Consider the following 17380-nt stretch of genomic DNA (forward strand, 5'->3'; position numbering starts at 1 on the left):
GCTTGTGGGATCTTAGTTCCCTAACCAGGGATTGAACCCTGGCCCACAGTAATGCAAGCACTGAGTGCTGACCACTGGACCACAAGGGAACTCCCCAGAGGTGAAACTCGATTCCCCTTTCCTTGGAAGGTGGTTCTGCGCTGTTGCTGACAGAGCAAAGCAGAACTGATGGTACATTTCACTTGTGATATAGAGTTGTCAAAAGCCTGCAGCGTTTGGGGAATTTCCTGGCAGCCCAGGGATTAGGGCTCTGTGCTCTGACTGCTCAGGTGTTGTTGTTCTGTGGCTAAGACCTGTTTGACTTTTCGACCCCATGGACTGCAGCACGCCAGGCTTCCCTGTCCTTCACTATCTCCGGGAGTTTACTCATACTCATGTCCATCGAGTCAATGATGCCATCCAACCATGTCATCCTCTGTCTCCCCCTTCTCCTCCTGCCTTCAATCTTTCCCAGCATCAGAGTCTTTTCCAATGAATTGGCTCTTCGCATCAGGTGGCCAAAGTATTGGAGTTTCAGCTTCAGCGCTGATCAGTCCTTCCAATGAATATTCAAGGTTGATTTCCTTTAGGATGGACTGGTTTGATCTCCTTGGGTTCAATCTCTGGTTGGGGAACTAAGATCCCAGGAGTCCCGAGTGCTGTTACAAAAAAATAAAAGACTGCAACTTTCACCGTGTCTCTCAGATCACTCCCTTTGGGGGAAACTTGCTGCCTCGGAGTTGGTAAAAGACCACTGATTACAAGTTCCATTCAGAAAAGGGAAGAACGTTCAGCACACAGCACCTCTAGCTGACAGGAGCCACCAGAGTCCACAGGCGGAGGGCAAAGCCCCAGCTCAGCCGTCGAGCACCTCCTGCTTTGCTCTGTAAGAGGACCTGTGCAGGAGGCTCTTCCTTGTCTCTTGCCTTCTCCGGCCACAGATGAAATACACTCTGGGGGAGTGCACCCTTTTGAGGGTAATGTAGCTTTGGAAGTCTGCTTCCTGCTGCTGCAAGTGCCAGACTCAGGAGTTCCTCCAGGGTTTAGCACACCTGATCTGGGATTTCTTTGGCGATGTCATTTCTTCAGTACCCAAGGATGCTTCCTGTTTACTTCTGGCCAGGTCAATTCTAATGGGAAGATAATCACAGACAAAAATCTCACAAAGACTCTTGCATTTTGTTCAGTGGCCTCTGTGCCCTGTCCCTCCTGACTCTTTCAGTCCCATGATGTCCGTGTGAAGCAGTGGCTTTGATAGGAAGGTGACAGTTATCCTTTGGTCTTTGTTGCTTGGCTGGCGTTCACCATCTGGGGAAGCACCTTTAAAGGAGACACTTGAAAAAAATCTTGGGGCCTCGGTCTCATCTCATCTGGAAGACAACTTCTTCTGGAGCCATCTCTTACAGCTGTTTCAGGTTGGGGTGCAGAAACCCTTGCCATTGTCCACCCCAAATGACAGTGGTGGCCTCCTAGACCTCCTTCAAGGAAGCTATTCAGGAAGCACAGTTGGGTGACAACCTTCAGCCATAGCTTCTTTGGCTCCACCATACTGTTCATGGGGCTTCCCCAGTGGTTCAGTGGTAAAGGATCCACCTGCCAAGCAGGAGACTCAAGTTCGATCCCTGGGCTGGGAAGATTCCCTGGAGGATGAAATGGCAAGCCATTCCATTATTTTTTTTTAACTTTTAAAAAATTTTATTTATTTTTAATTGGAGGATAATTGGGGCTTCCATGGTGGCTCAGATGGTCAGGAATCTGCCTGCAGTACAGGAGATTAGGGTTTGATCCCTGGGTTGGAAAGATCCCCTGGAGAAGGGAATGGCTACTCACTCCAGTATTCCTGCGTGGAGAATCCCATCGACAGAGTCAGACATGACTGAGTGACTAACACTTTCACTTTCTGCTTTACTATAATTTGTTGGTTTCTGCCACACAGCAACATGAATCAGCCACTGGTATACATGTGTCCCCTTCCTCTTGAACCTCCCTCCCACTTCCCACCCCAACCCTCTCCAGTATTCTTGCCTGAGAAATCCCATAGACAGAGGACCCTGGCAGGCTACAGTCCATGGGGTCCCAAAGAGTTGCGCATGACTTAGTGACTAAACAACAACAACAGTGTTCACACCAAGGGCATACCCTCCTCCCTCAAGGAGATGGAGTTCAGGACTGCCTGTCAGCCCTGTTTCTCCCGTGCATGATGCAAGTAGATGTCAGCTTCGGGTGCTAGTCTTCTGACAAGGTTCCCATAAAGCTCCCAAACCCTCTCCTGGGCTTGTTGGAGCTGGTGAGCTGCAGCTCGCATGTGCCTGGCTCACCCACCGCCATCTTGCCCCTGGCTGGACTGTCCACGGAGAATTGTGCCAACTCTGTACTCAGGCCCGTGGACGGAACGCTGCTCAGTGCCCTGTGTCCCTCATGCATGCTCCGCCCCTGGCCGTGGCTACACTGTTGCTATCTTCCCCCTTGTCTAATGTGACGGATGTGCCTTTGGAGCGCTTGCTGCTCATCTGACAGTCCTCTTCCTTTGTCATCCTCCAAGTCCCCTCCCCCACCACACTGGATCCCCCACTCACTGATGGCTCCCCACCCCCCCCAGCTCCTGGCCTCCTCCCCACTCCATACCCTGCCACCATCACCCTAGCTGAGTTCCATGCTCACACGGCCACCATCCCACACCTGGCGCCCCAGGTCCTCAGTCTCTTCGTATCCAATGAGCAGTTCCCACTAGCTCAGGGCATTGTCCAAAGGGGGGAAAAAAAACTTTCTCTTTCTTTCCTTTGTAGCTGTTTTCTCTCCTTTGCCCTCTAATGACCCCAAGGCAAATCCACCCTCCCCCTTTCAGGCAGCAGATAAACATGTTTTCACCATCTTCCGAAAACAAGTGGGGATTTGTTATCTGCTTAACGCTGTGGCCAGAAAAATCTAAGTCCAAACGGGGCTTGCTTCTGTCACTCACTCCTAAGCGTGACTTAAGGCTTGTTACCGCCCCAAAACCTGCTCAGTACCTGCTCAGTCCTCTTTTCTGACCACAACCCCATCCTTTTCACCATTTTCACTACAGTCGCTAGCACCCTTTTACTTTACTTGACTGCATTGGGTCTTAGTTGGGACACTTGGGATCTTGGTTGCCTCGTGCAGGATCTTTCGTTGTGGTTCATGGACTCTAGCTGTGGTGCAAGGACTCAGTAGTTGCTGTGAGCAGGCACTTGGGATTTTAGTTCCCTGGCCAGAGATTGAACCCATGTCCCCTCCGTTGCAAGGCAGATTCTTAACCACTGGACCACCAGGGAAGTCCCCACCAGCACTGTCTTTAAACCTCACCAGGCCCTCAGCTCACTTGAACAGCTTTCTCCCCTGCCCATCCACTTAGTGTGCACGGTCATGGTTGAAATAACACCCTTGTCGTAACCCCAACCTCTTACTCCTCTTCTTTTTTTTGCCCTTCACTCCTCTCTGTTGAAAAATGAAGTCCTTTATTGATAGGGTGTTGGAACCATCACCAGTGGGGCTGCAGGAAAGCCCAAGGCTTGGGGGAGTCCAGTCTCAGCTGTTACACGTGGTAAAGAAACTTTCTTTGAAGAGTCAAACAATATGGAAGAGTCTGGGAATAACAGAATGGAGGATTTTATGAGTTACAGAGGGCTTGAAGGAAGAAGGAATGGGGATATAAATCAGGAGAAAAGAACTACAGAGAAAGGGAAATAGAAAGGATCAGGGGTGGGGCTTACTTACTTCCAGCAGCAGCAGAAGCAAGCCCTGTTTGGACTTAGATTTTTCTGGCCACAGCACTAAGCAGATAACAAATCCCCACTTGTTTCTGGAAGATGGTGAAAACTCTTGTTTATCTGCTGCCTGGAAGGGAGTGGATGGATTTTCCTTGGTGTCATTAGAGAGCAGAGGAGAGAAAACAGCTACAAAGGAAAGAAACAGCAAGATAATTTTTTTTTTTTTTGGACAATGCCCTGAGCTAGTGGGAGATGTGAGGATAAGTGAATACACAGGCCTCAGAGAGAAGGACAAGGCTTTCATCAAAACACAGGAAAGGAAAAGAATGTGAAGAAGGAATTCAAAGGGCCTGGACTCCATCTTAGGCCTGTTCGTGCTGATCATGTTCGGCCACCTCTCTAATGGACTCTGAACTCTGTGCTTAGTGCCTGTGGAAAAGACAATAGAAGGATAAGACCCCCTCTGGACAGGTCATAAATTCTTATCTGTAACCTCAGGCTTATTGATTATTGACTGTTTGAACACATAACACATGAATGATGGAGTTATTGTGATTGTATTTACCTTTCCTTTGTTTATGTAAGTCACAAGGAAGTTGGGTGGTGGGTTCAGACGCGTACACTTGGGGTATAAAAGATTTTCACAAATGCTGGTCGGGGTCCTTGGCTAAGAGGAGACTCTGCCTTGGGCCCGCCGGTGTAATAAACTGCACTTCACTATCTGCATCGTCCTTCTGAGTGAGCTTGTTTCCCGGAACACGTGGCTATAACAAATGAAAGTATCAGTCATCTCAGTCTAGACTGTGTCATCCTAAAAATTTCCAAATCTCAGTGGCTTAAAACAAGCAAAGTTTTTCCTTGTTTGTGTGACATGTTCATCATTGGTCGGCAAGGAACACAGGCTGACAATCAACCACCGTCTGGAAGGTTGTGTCCCTGAGCCAGAAGAAAGAGCTCTGGAGGGTCTCAGGTTGAAGAATGTGGCTTGGATGTTTCCCTCACAACTCACACACACACACGCACACACACACACACACAGCACGACCATAACTGCCAGGGGCCAGATGCATGCAAGGTGAAGAATTGGAATTTATTTGAACAGTACTCAGGACCTCCGTGGGAGAAGGCAATGGCACCCCACTCCAGTACTCTTGCCTGGAAAATCCCACGGGTGGAGGAGCCTGGTAGGGTGCAGTCCATGGGGCCGCTAAGAGTCGGACACGACTGAGCGGCTTCACTTTCCCTTTTCACTTTCATGCATTGGAGAAGGAAATGGCAACCCACTCCAGTGTTCTTGCCTGGAGAATCCCAGGGATGGGGGAGCCTGGTGGGCTGCCGTCTATGGTTGCACAGAGTCTGACATGACTGAAGTGACTTAGCAGCAGCAGCAGCAGCAGCAGCAGCAGGACCTCTACGGCATTTTTATCTCAGATGAGCTTTATGCCAAAGAATTGATGTTTTCTAATTGTGGTGCTTTATTGACTATGCCAAAGCCTTTGACTGTGTGGATCACAATAAACTGTGGGAAATTCTGAAAGAGATGGGAATACCAGACCATCTGACCTGTCTCTTGAGAAACCTGTATGCAGGTCAGGAAGCAACAGTTAGAACTGAACATGGAACAACAGACTGGTTCCAAATAGGAAAAGGAATACGTCAAGGCTGTATATTGTCACTCTGCTTATTTAACTTCTATGCAGAGTACATCATGAGAAACGCTGGGCTGGAAGAAACACAAGCTGGAATCAAGATTGCTGGGAGAAATATCAATAACCTCATATATGCAGATGACATCACCCTTATGGCAGAAAATGAAGAAGAACTAAAGAACCTCTTGATGAAAGTGAAAGAGGAGAGTGAAAAAGTTGGCTTAAAGCTCAACGTTCAGAAAACTAAGTTCATGGCATCTGGTCCCATCACGTCATGGGAAATAGATGGGGAAACAGTGGAAACAGTGTCAGACTTTATTTTTTTGTGCTCCAAAATCACTGCAGATGGTGATTGCAGCCATGAAATTAAAAGACGCTTACTCCTTGGAAGGCAGGTTATGGCCAACCTAGATAGCATATTTAAAAGCAGAGACATTACTTTGCCAACAAAAGTCCGTCTAGTCAAGGCTATGGTTTTTCCAGTGGTCATGTATGGATGTGAGAGTTGGATGGTGAAGAAAGCTGAGCACTGCAGAATTGATGCCTTTAAACTGTGGTGTTGGAGAAAACTCTTGAGGGTCCCTTGGACTGCAAGGAGATCCAATCAATCCATCCTAAAGGAGATCAATCCTGGGTGTTCATTGGAAGGACTGATGTTGAAGCTGAACCTCCAATACTTTGGCCACCTCATGCGAAGAGTTGACTCATTGGAAACGACCCTGGTGCTGGGTAGGATTGGGGGCAGGAGGAGAAGGGGACGACAGAGGATGAGATGGCTGGATGGCATCACCAACTCGATGGACATGGGTTTGGGTAGACTCCGGGAGTTGGTGATGGACAGAGAGGCCTGGCGTGCTGCGATTCATGGGGTTGCAAAGAGTCGGACACGACTGAGCGACTGACCTGAACTGAACTGAACTGAATTGTGGTGCTGGAGAAGACTCTCGATAGTCCCTCGGACAACAAGGAGATCAAAACAGTCAATCCTAAAGGATATCAACCCTGAATATTTATTGGAAGGACTGATACTGACGCTGAAACTCCAGTACTTTGTCCACCTGATGCGAAGAGCCGACTCACTGGAAAAGACCCTGCTGTTGGGAAAGGATGAGGGTAAAAGGAGAAGAGGGCAGCAGAGGATGAGATGGCATCACTGACTCAATGGACATGAATCTGAACCAACTCTGGGAGACAGTGGAGGACAGGGGAGCTTGGAGTGCTGCTGTCCATGGGGTCACAGAGTTGGATATGACTAAGCAACTGAACAACAACAAAAAGAAGTCACACAGAAACCCAGGGCTGGAAACCTCAGAGACAAGCCAACACTTGCCCAAGATCACAGAGAGCAGCAGTGGGCTGACTGGAAGCCAGGTCTGTCCTCCAGGCCCTGGATTCTGAGCTTTTATCTTTGGCAAGGTTAGAAACACTTGACTCACCTCCCTTCACCTGGAGTCAGACTTTCACTCATGCTCCCCACACACCCTGCCTCAGAGTTGAATGTGTCCTTGGCTATTCCCAGTACTTCTGTAGTGTCCATTAGAATTAAATTTTCTTCCTTCTCTGGGGCCCTCTCAGCTGATGAAACCAGATGTCAAAGCCTCTGTAGCATGACTTTTTGATCTCCCCAGCCTGATTGTGATCAAGTAGGACCAGCAGATGTTGAACATTCTGCACCTCTCATCAGATGTTCTGTTACGAAATACCACGTTTATCTCCTCCTGAATGCCGCTCCAGACCCCCATGTTCCCACAGCTCTCATGCTTCTTTCTGTAATAGTGCTTTGATAAAAAAGGTCACTTGTCACATATGAGCAAAGATAGGCCCCAGCTTCAGGGGGCCTCTGCTAGCAGGAACCTGTCCAAGGACCCCAACAAGCCTTTTTGCACAGCTGTCCATGACCTACCTCTGAACAGCCTGGGGCCCAGGAGGGACATATGGATCCATGGTAAAAATTCTGGCAACCCTAGTTAGACTCAATCTAACATTATACGGCCCTATCAGACTGCCTCTCAGGATGGCTTCTTACCATTCTTTGCTTAGAAAAAGCAAGATTGAATTGCTCCAGTTGCTAGCAAGCCAGGACTGATTTCAGCAAACGGAGAAATCAGGAATTATTGGCTGCAGTGTAACTGTTAGTGAAATCAAAATAAAGAGGAATTAAGGAGTGAAAATAATCTAGGACAATTCTCAAACTTCTGGGTATGTAAGAAACCACCTCTGACTTCATAGTTCAGTGAACAAAATTCAGTCTTTAAAAAAAGAATGCAGGCCTGGATGTTTGGCTAGGGTTAACCGCCAAACTAGTTTTAGGTGGAAAAAAAGTCAAAGGACAGTCATAGATGAGTGTGTCCCTATTTATGCAAAATAAAAAGGTTGGAGAGAGCTATGTATATGTTCAGATACACACATTTGGAAGGCTATACAAGACACTGATGCTGGGACAGACTGAAGGCAGAAGGGGATGACAGAGGATGAGGTGGTTGGATGGTTTCACCCACTCCACGGACTTGAGTTTGAGCAAGCTCTGGGAGTTGGTGATGGACAGGGAAGCCCGGCGTGCTGCAGTCCATGGGGTTGCAGAGTCAGACATGACTGAGACTGAACTGAACTGAACTGACTGATGCAAGACACTGGTGAATGGTCATCTCGAGGGGAACTGGGAAGCTAAGGAGAGTCACTTTTCTTTTGAATTCTGTGCCATTTATGTTACCTCTTAAAAATAAATCACCAAATGCAATGTGATATCCTCACAGAAAAAGTGTCAGCGGGAAACCAGTCAAATTAGAATTAAAGTGTAGTCTAGTTAGTAGTACTGTACAGCATTAATATCCTAGTTTTGGCAAATGTACCAAATGCAGCTTTTTTGGTGGCTCTTTTTCCTGGTTCTTTATTCATCATGCCCATGCTTCCCCACTCCTAGAACTCTGGCTTTTTCTCATGCTATTCCGTGTGTGTGGGATGTTCTCCTTCTTTCCTCCTCCTTGGAAGCTGCACCCATCCTTCAAGGCCAAGTTCACCAGTTACTCACTCCCAAGTGCTTCCCTCACCTTCCTTCCCGCAGTGCTCTAAGGCACCGTATCTGGCTGTGACACTCGGTTTACTATTGTTTCATACTTGCCATCAACTGGATTGGAGTGCAGCTAAGTTCTGCAGGATGCAGAATCGTGCGTACTGAGGGTTGGAGGGCCGACTGTGCTGTCATTGAACAACGATCTTGAGTAGCCTTGGATTTGGACCTGTGGGAAGGTGGGGGTCCTAGAACCACCCCCTCCACCCCCTAGAGTGACAACTGCACTCTCTTTTCTCAGTCACATGGTCACATGCAGAGACGAAACTTCCCTAAGAGCCAGGCTTACTGAAAGCCTCAAAATCTGTAAGCAACGATAACATCAAATTTCATTCTTCAAGAAACAAAAGTTCTTAGTCAATAATCTTTCAGGTCTTTTGTCTTTCCAAGCAAATGAATACTTTTATTAACATGGTAAATTTTTTTTAAACACACGGTAGGGTTTTGACCTCAAATGCTTGTCAGGTCTGCTACTGAAATGAACTTACAGCTAGACAATTTACGAATCTTGAAGATATCTAGTCCCTGTCCAGTTTAGGGTCCAAAACAGCCCTTGCTTTTCTTCCCCAGACCCTTAAGGGCCCTTGCAAATATCGCTTTCATTTCATGTCCAGAACCCCCTGAAATGTATCAGGGTATCACAACCATTACATAGAATCCAGAGACCTAGCTTGTCTCCTATTCTAGGTTCCATGTCACATAAAGCTGAGTTACCTTTTCCAAACGAGCTGACCAGACAGGTTACATTGGACAGTGTGCCGCATAAAACTTAAAACTTTGAACAAAATACATTTCTCCTCCTTTGGTCTCACATAGAAATCAAAGTCCCCAAACATAATATCATCCTCCAGCCCTTCTTCTGTTCTGTTCATCAGTCCCAGCCAGATCAGCTCCAGTCACATTCCCAGTTGAAGTCTGGTCCCTTCTTCAGCTTCTTTAGCGATCGCTGCACGGAGTCATCTTCCAGAAATAATGTAGTTCCTTCAGGACCTTCAGAGCTGGAGAACCCCAACTCTTAGAGTCTCATCTGTCACACACAGACCCAAAGTTCCAGGGAGCTATCAGGTCATACAAGAAAGAGCAAAGCACCTCAAAACTTAGGAACAACGAAAGCCCAGGAACAAATGTGGCTGCTGCAAGAGCTTACAATCTAGGCCCTAACTCTTGTGAATGCGTTTTCCAAATAAAAGTTACCTCCCCAAACAAAAACATTTAACAGTCAAAACTCAAATTGAGGTCATTAACCACAGACCATAGCAGAAACGTAGTGTAAGTGAGAACAGAGTGTAGACGGGGGTGGGGGTGGGGGTAAAGAAAGAGAAAACAAAAGGCTCTCTGGTTTCAGCTTCTCCAGGGTGTCAGCCAATCTCCATCAGTTGACCAGAATCCATTGGCTGTAAACCTAAAGAGGAAGTGGGAGAAACTCATCATTAGCAGGTTAATCCGAAGTGGAAAAAACACAAAACAACCCAATAACATTACGAACTCAGCCTTGCAAGAAATCATCTCTTCCGGAGGCCATCTGACTCCTTCCAGCCTTCCAGCAAAATCTGGGACCGTCCAATAATGGCCTTCTTTCTGCTAATTCTGTTATTTCTATCCCCCTCTGCTTAATGGCCTATACTGTGGTTTTTGTTATTACCCTAGTAGTTATCTTAATGACCGTGATTTTAGCTTTCAACCACTTACTAAGTCAAAACCAACCAACCAGCTTTCCCCCTAACTGCCAGTTTAAGAGTAAACAAACGGTACACCGTAACAGCTCCTCACGTAAAAACTTGAGTAGGCTTCTATTCTCTTCTCCCAACTCCCAACCGCCTGGCATCCCCTGCAAACAAACGTCCCCGAGGCCGACCCAAGCGTCGGGCAACCGCTGGGACCCCCGTGCCGTCCCCCACCCCCCGCCTTACCGCCGACCCTCCTTCAGGACGACTCGCTCTTCTCTATCCGCCGCACCAGCTCCACCAGCATCTCTGCCATCTTCGCGATCTCCTTGGCCTTCTCCTCCGCCTTCTCGCACCGTTTGGTCCCCCGGCCCTCGACTCCGTCGTCCGGATTCTGCAGATGGTTGAGCGCGCTCTCCTCCGAGGCCTCCACTTGCGTCTTTATCTGGATGAGCATATTGTCCATCTCCCACAGCTTGCTCCGGTTCCGCAGGTAAGCCCGCCCGTGCTCGCGGGAGAGCGCCGCGATGTCCTCGCGCATCTCGTTGATGACCGGCAGCAGGAACTGCTCGAAGTCCTCCTCGGGCTCCAGCACCTCCACCTCCTCCGGCTCCGCCAGCTCCACGATGTCCAAGGGCCGCATCTTCCCCGCTCTTCCCGAACCACAGGACGCGAGGCGGCTGCAGAGAGAAAATGGAGACCCGCGGGGCTTACCAACACACTTCCAGAATATTCTTTAAAACTTTCACCCCTTTTAAACTTTTCGCCTTACAGAAGCCACGGAAGACGAGCGACTTACGAGCAGAGAAGCGGAGGACAAAATGGAGGCTCAGCCGTCAACCAGCGCCCTGCGTGTTGCGGCCCCTTTCACGACACCGCCGCGCCTCTTTACGGTCACGCCGCTGGTGGAACTAGCTGCGGGCTCGCGCACGTCAGTAGAGGGCGACGCAATCCGCTTTAGCGCGGGCGCACGCGCGCACGCTCAAGCTCGCTCTCCCGCTTCCCGGGCTGCGTCCTTCTGTCACACACGCACGCGCAGACACGCACGCACGCGCTCCCTTATCCCCCTCCCCCTTCACCCCGTGCCGCCCGCCGCTGCTAACCCACACAGCGCGCACGTGCGCTCTCGTCGTCTCCCCACCGTCACCCTCGTGCTGCGCTCGCCTCCGCAACCCACGCAGGGGCAGGCAACACTCCCTCTTGTCTCGCTCCGTTTTCATCCCCAAACTTCCACCCGGCTGCTACGCTGGCTTTGGGCCTGGGCCCGAGTGTGTCTCCTGAAGGATTTTTTTTTGTTTTTTGGTTGTTATTGTTTAGTCCCTATGCTATGCTATGCTATGCTAAGTCGCTTCAGTCGTGTCCGACTCTGTGCGACCCCATAGATGGCAGCCCACCAGGCTCCGCCGTCCCTAGGATTCTCTAGGCAAGAATACTGGAGCGGGTTGCCATTTCTTTCTTCAGTGCATGAAAGGGAAAAGTGAAAGTGAAGTCGCTCAGTCGTGTCCAACTCTGTGCGACCCCATGGACTGTAGCCTACCAGGCTCCTCCGTCCATGGGATTTTCCAGGCAAGAGTACTGGAGTGGGGTGCCATTGCCTTCTCCTGTTTAGTCCCTAAGTCGTGTCCAACTCTTTTTTGACCCCCCCCCCAATGGCTCCTTTGTCCGTGGGATTCTCCAGGCAAGAATACTGGAGTGGGTTGCCATGCCCTTCCCCAGGGGATCCTCCTGACCCAGGGGTTGAAACCCGGTCTCCTGCATTGCAGGCCGATTCTTTACTGTCTGAGCCACCAGGAAGCCGCTTTTATTCATAATTGCTAAAATTTGGAAGCAACCAAGATAGCCTTCAAAAGATGGATGGAAAAGTGCGGTATATCCAGAGGATGGCATATCATTCAGCACTAAATGGAAGTGAACTATCCATGGAGGAAATGCAATTACACACATCACAAAGTGAAAGAAGCCAATCTGAAAAGGCTACATACTGTGTGATTCCAACTGTATGACGTTCTGGGAAAAAAGCTATGGAGACAGTAAAAAGAACATTAGCTGTCAGGGGTTTGGAGTCTGGGGTAAGGAATAGGAGCAGCACAGAGGAGTTTTTAGGGCAGTGACACTTATTCTGTGGGAAAAGGAAAAAAGAAAAATGATGAAGTAAAATATAAAGAAGAGAGAAGAAGTAAATACAGTCCAATCAGTGAGCACACTGACTTTCCTTAAAAGATAGAATTTGGCATTTGGAGTGAAACTTAAAGTCTAGGTGTACTAGTTTGCATTCCCACCAACAGTGTAATAGGGTTCCCTTTTCTCCACACCCTCTCCAGCATTTATTGCTTGCAGACTTTTGGATAGCAGCCATTCTGACTGGCGTGCAATGGTACCTCATTGTGGTTTTGATTTGCATTTCTCTGATGAGTGATGTTGAGCATCTTTTCATGTGTTTGTTATCCATCTGTATGTCTTCTTTGGAGAAATGTCTGTTTAGTTCTTTGGTCCACTTTTTGATTAGGTCGTTTATTTTTCTGGAATTGAGCTGCAGGAGTTGCTTGTATATTTTTGAGATTAATTCTTTGTCCGTTGCTATTATTTTCTCCCATTCTGAAGGCTGTCTTTTCACCTTGCTTATAGTTTCCTTTGTAGTGCAGAAGCTTTTAATTTTAATTAGGTCCCATTTGTTTATTTTTGCTTTTATTTCCAATATTCTGGGAGGTGGGTCATAAAGGATCCTGCTGTGGTTTATGTCAGAGAGTGTTTTGCGTATGTGGAGAACAGTGTGGAGATTCCTCAAAAAAACTGGAAATAGAACTGCCATATGACCCAGCAATTCCACTGCTGGGCATACACACCGAGGAAACCAGAATTGAAAGAGACACGTGTACCCCAATGTTCATCACAGCACTGTTTATAATAGCCAGGACATGGAAGCAACCTAGATGTCCATCACCAGACAAATGGATAAGGAAGCTGTGATATACATATACACAATGCAATATTACTCAGCCATTAAAAAGAATACATTTGAATCAGTTCTAATGAGGTGGATGAAACTGGAGCCTATTTTACAGAGTGAAGTAAGCCAGAAAGAAAAACAACAATACAGTATACTAATGCATATATATGGAATTTAGTAAATCGGTAAAGATAACCCTGTATGCGAGACAGCAAAAGAGACGCAGATGTATAGAACAGTATTTTGGACTCTGTGGGAGAGGGCGAGGGCGGGATGATATCGGAGAATGGCACTGAAGCATGTAAATTATCATATGTGAAAAAAATCACTAGTCCAGTTTCGATGCATGATACAGGGTGCTCGGGGCTGGTGCACCGGGATGACCCAGAGGGATGGGATGGGGAGGGAGGTGGGAGGGGGGTTCTGGAAGGGGAACACATGTACACCCATGTCGGATTCATGTCAATGTATGGCAAAACCAATACAATATTGTAAAGCAAAAAAATAGATAAATAAATTAAAAAAAATAAAGTCCAGGTATGTGTTATTTACGAGAATCACACCAATGATGAAATGCAATGGCAGTATAAAAGAGAAAGAATAAAGTAGAATTGAAGCTCCAAAGTGTAGAAGAGAAAAAAAGGACATTTTGCACTGATAAGAGATGTCTTGTGGCTCAGATGGTAAAGAATCTGCCTGCAATGCAGGATACCCGGGTTTGATCCCTGGATTGGGAAGATCTCCTGGAGAAGGGAATGGCTACCCACTCCAGGATTCTTGCCTAGAGAATTCCATGGATAGAGGAGCCTGGCCGGCTATAGTCAATGGGGTCGCAAAGAGTTGGACATCACTGAGATACTAACACTTTCACTATATGTTTCAGTCATCTCTTGCTGTGTTCTAAAGACTCCAAAACATAATGGCCTAGAACCCTAAGGATCACTTGTCACGATTCTGGGATTCAGGAATCTGGGTAGGGCTCGCTGGTTGCTTCTTCTGTTTCTTGTAGTGTTGCCTGGAGCCGCTTCCTCAGCTTCACTGTTGTGCTGACTGGACAGGCCGGGAGGTCCCCAAAGGTCTCACTGGTTTCTCTGATTACAGTGGTGAGGTTTCCGATGCAGCCTTTGGATGTCACAGAAGCTGGGAAATGTGTCTGGCTGTGGAATGTGGAGGGGAAGAATGTATTTTGGTAGAGAGCTGACCATCTTTGCCACAACAAAAGCATCTCCATCTTGTTTAATATTGGAATGGGTTGCCATGCCCTCTTCCAGGGGAATCTTCCCAACCCAGGGATTGAATCCAGGTCTCCTGCATTGCAGGCAGATTCTTTAATGTCTGAGCCACTAGGGAAGCCCAAGAATACTGTACTGGGTAGTATATCCCTTCTCCAGGGGATCTTCCTGACCCAGAGATTGAACTGGGGTCTCCTGCATTGCAGGTGGATTCTTTACCGCTGAGCTACCAGGGAAGCCCAGTTCATACCATGGAGGGGAAGAATGGATTTTGGTAGAGAGCTGACCATCTTTGCCGCAACCAAAACATCTCCATCTTGTTTAAGTCGGTTTGTGTTAGGCCTGTGTGGTCTGGGTTATGTAAAAAAAAACCTATTAGAGGTAAGGTGTGAATTTGCACAATTTTTTCTTCTTTTTTCACTTTGACATTGATCATTTTTCACATATTAGTACTTTGAAATATTTTAAATATTTTTATGTGACAATGATATGTACATATATATATGTAATGTGTGTCATATATTTATATGGGGACTATATTTTATTACATATATTTGTATATTTACTATAATATGAAGTTTTAAAGGACATGCGGATATAACCATCAACCAGGTCAGGAAATTAAATCATGCCAACAGTCCCAGACATTCTGGGATATCTCTTCTATTTATTCATTTACTTAATTTTTGGCTGAGCGGGGTCTTCGTCGCTGTTCACAGGTTTTCCCTAGTTGTGGCAAGTGAGGGTCACTCTTTTTTTTTTTAATTTATTTAATTGGAGGCTAATTACTTTACAATATTGTAGTGGTTTTTTGCCATACATTGACATGAATCAGCCATGGGTGTACATCTGTTCCCCATCCTGAACCCCCCTTCCACCCCATTCCCACCTCCCTCCCCATCCCATCCCTCAGGGTCATCCCAGCGCACCAGTCCTGAGCACCCTGTCTCATGCATCCAGCCTGAACTGGCGATCTGTTTCACATATGATAATATACATGTTTCAATGCTATTCTCTCAAATCATCCCACCTTCGCCTTCTCCCACAGAGTACAAAAGACTGTTCTATACATCTGTGTTTTTTTTTTTTTTGCTGTCTCACATATAGGGTCATCGTCACCATCTTTCTAAATTCCATATATATGTGTTCAGTTCAGTCGCTCAGTCGTGTCCGACTCTTTGCGACCCCATGAATTGCAGCACGCCAGGCCTCCCTGTCCATCACCAACTCCTGGAGTCTACCCAAACCCGTGTCCATCGAGTCGGTGATGCCATCCAGCCATCTCATCCTCTGTTGTCCCCTTCTCCTCCTGCCCCCAATCCTTCCCATCATCAGGGTCTTTTCCAATGAGTCAACTCTTCGCATGAGGTGGCCAAAGTATCGGAGTTTCAGCTTAAAAATCAGTCCTTCCAATGAACACCCAGGACTGATCTTCTTTAGGGTGGACTGGTTGGATCCCTTGCAGTCCAAGGGACTCTCAAGAATCTTCTCCAGCACCACAGTTCAAAAGCATCAGTTCTTCGGTGCTCAGCTTTCTTCACCGTCCAACTCTCACATCCACACATGACTACTGGAAAAACCATAGCCTTGACTAGACAGACCTTTGTTGGCAAAGCAATGTCTCTGCTTTTTAATATGCTATCTAAGTTGGTCATAACTTTCCTTCCAAGGAGTAAGCGTCTTTTAATTTCATGGCTGCAATCACCATCAGCAGTCATTTTGGAGCCCCCCAAAATAAAGTCTGACACTGTTTCCACTGTTTCCCCATCTATTTCCCATGAAGTGATGGGACCAGATGCCATGATCTTAGTTTTCTGAATGTTGAGCTTTAAGCCAACTTTTTCACTCTCCTCTTTCACTTTCATCAAGAGGCTTTTTAGTTCCTCTTCACTTTCTGCCATAAGGGTGGTGTCATCTGCATATCTGAGGTTATTGATATTTCTCCCGGCAATCTTGATTCCAGCTTGTGTTTCTTCCAGCCCAGTGTTTCTCTTGATGTACTCTGCATATAAGTTAAATAAGCAGGGTGACAATATACAGCCTTGATGTACTCCTTTTCCTATTTGGAACCAGTCTGTTCTTCCATGTCCAGTTCTAACTGTTGCTTCCTGACCCGCATACAGGTTTCTCAAGAGGCAGGTCAGGTGGTGTGGTATTCCCAACTCTTTCAGAATTTTCCACAGTTTATTGTGATCCACACAGTCAAAGGCTTTGGCATAGTCAATAAAGCAGAAATAGATGTTTTTCTGGAACTCTCTTGCTTTTTTGATGATCCAGTGGATGTTGGCAATTTGATCTCTGGTTCCTCTGCCTTTTCTAAATCCAGCTTGAACATCTGGAAGTTCACAGTTCACGTATTGCTGAAGCCTGGCTTGGAGAATTTTGAGCATTACTTTACTAGCGTGTGAGATAAGTGCAATTGTGTGGTAGTTTGAGCATTCTTTGGCATTGCCTTTCTTTGGGATTGGAATGAAAACTGACCTTTTCCAGTTCTGTGGCCACTGCTGAGTTTTCCATATTTGCTGGCATATTGAGTGCAGCACTTTCACAGCATCATCTTTGAGGATTTGAACTAGCTCAACTGGAATTCCATCACCTCCACTAGCTTTGTTCGTAGTGATGCTTTCTAAGGCCCACTTGACTTCACATTCCAGGATGTCTGGCTCTAGGTGAGTGATCACACCATCGTGATTATCTGGGTCGTGAAGATCTTTTTTGTACAGTTCTTCTGTGTATTCTTGCCACCTCTTCTTAATATCTTCTGCTTCTGTTAGGTCCATACCATTTCTGTCCTTTATCGAGCCCATCTTTGCATGAATGTTCCCTTTGTATCTCTAATTTTCTTGAAGAGATCTCTAGTCTTTCCCATTCTGTTGTTTTCCTCTATTTCTTTGCATTGACGGCTGAGGAAGGCTTTCTTATCTCTCCTTCGTATTCTTTGGAACTCTGCATTCAAATGGGAATATCTTTCCTTTTCTCCTTTGCTTTTCACTTCTCTTCTTTTCCCAGCTATTTGTAAGGCCTCCTCAGACAGCCATTTTGCTTTTTTGCATTTCTTTTCCATGGGGATGGTCTTGATCCCTGTGTCCTGTACAATGTCACAAACCTCCGTCC

General features: G+C 46.9%; 1 protein-coding gene across 2 annotated transcripts; it reads right to left on the reverse strand.

Annotated features, from left to right (window-relative positions):
* Positions 1-8798: 8798 nt before the first annotated feature.
* Positions 8799-10946, reverse strand: LOC145543567 (MORF4 family-associated protein 1). 2 transcript variants are annotated; one of them, XM_081585485.1, is made up of 3 exons: positions 10887-10946; positions 10334-10767; positions 8799-9825 (listed from the first exon to the last, which is right to left on the reverse strand). In XM_081585485.1, the coding sequence occupies exon 2, from the start codon at positions 10728-10730 to the stop codon at positions 10347-10349; it is 384 nt and encodes a 127-aa protein (XP_081441611.1). In that variant the 5' UTR covers positions 10731-10767; positions 10887-10946; the 3' UTR covers positions 8799-9825; positions 10334-10346. The 2 variants fall into 2 exon arrangements, with proteins under 2 accessions (XP_081441611.1, XP_081441714.1); XM_081585588.1 differs by having other exon boundaries at positions 10860-10918.
* Positions 10947-17380: the final 6434 nt, after the last annotated feature.

Source organism: Giraffa tippelskirchi, chromosome 1 (assembly GCF_054371585.1).
Source record: "Giraffa tippelskirchi isolate mGirTip1 chromosome 1, T2T-mGirTip1v1.2.pri, whole genome shotgun sequence".
NCBI classification, from domain to species: Eukaryota; Metazoa; Chordata; class Mammalia; order Artiodactyla; family Giraffidae; genus Giraffa; species Giraffa tippelskirchi.

What these genes read in the sequence shown, in the direction of transcription:
- LOC145543567 (XM_081585485.1), bottom strand. Translation starts at nt 10,730, where the DNA reads ATGCGGCCCTTGGACATCGTGGAGCTGGCGGAGCCGGAGGAGGTGGAG.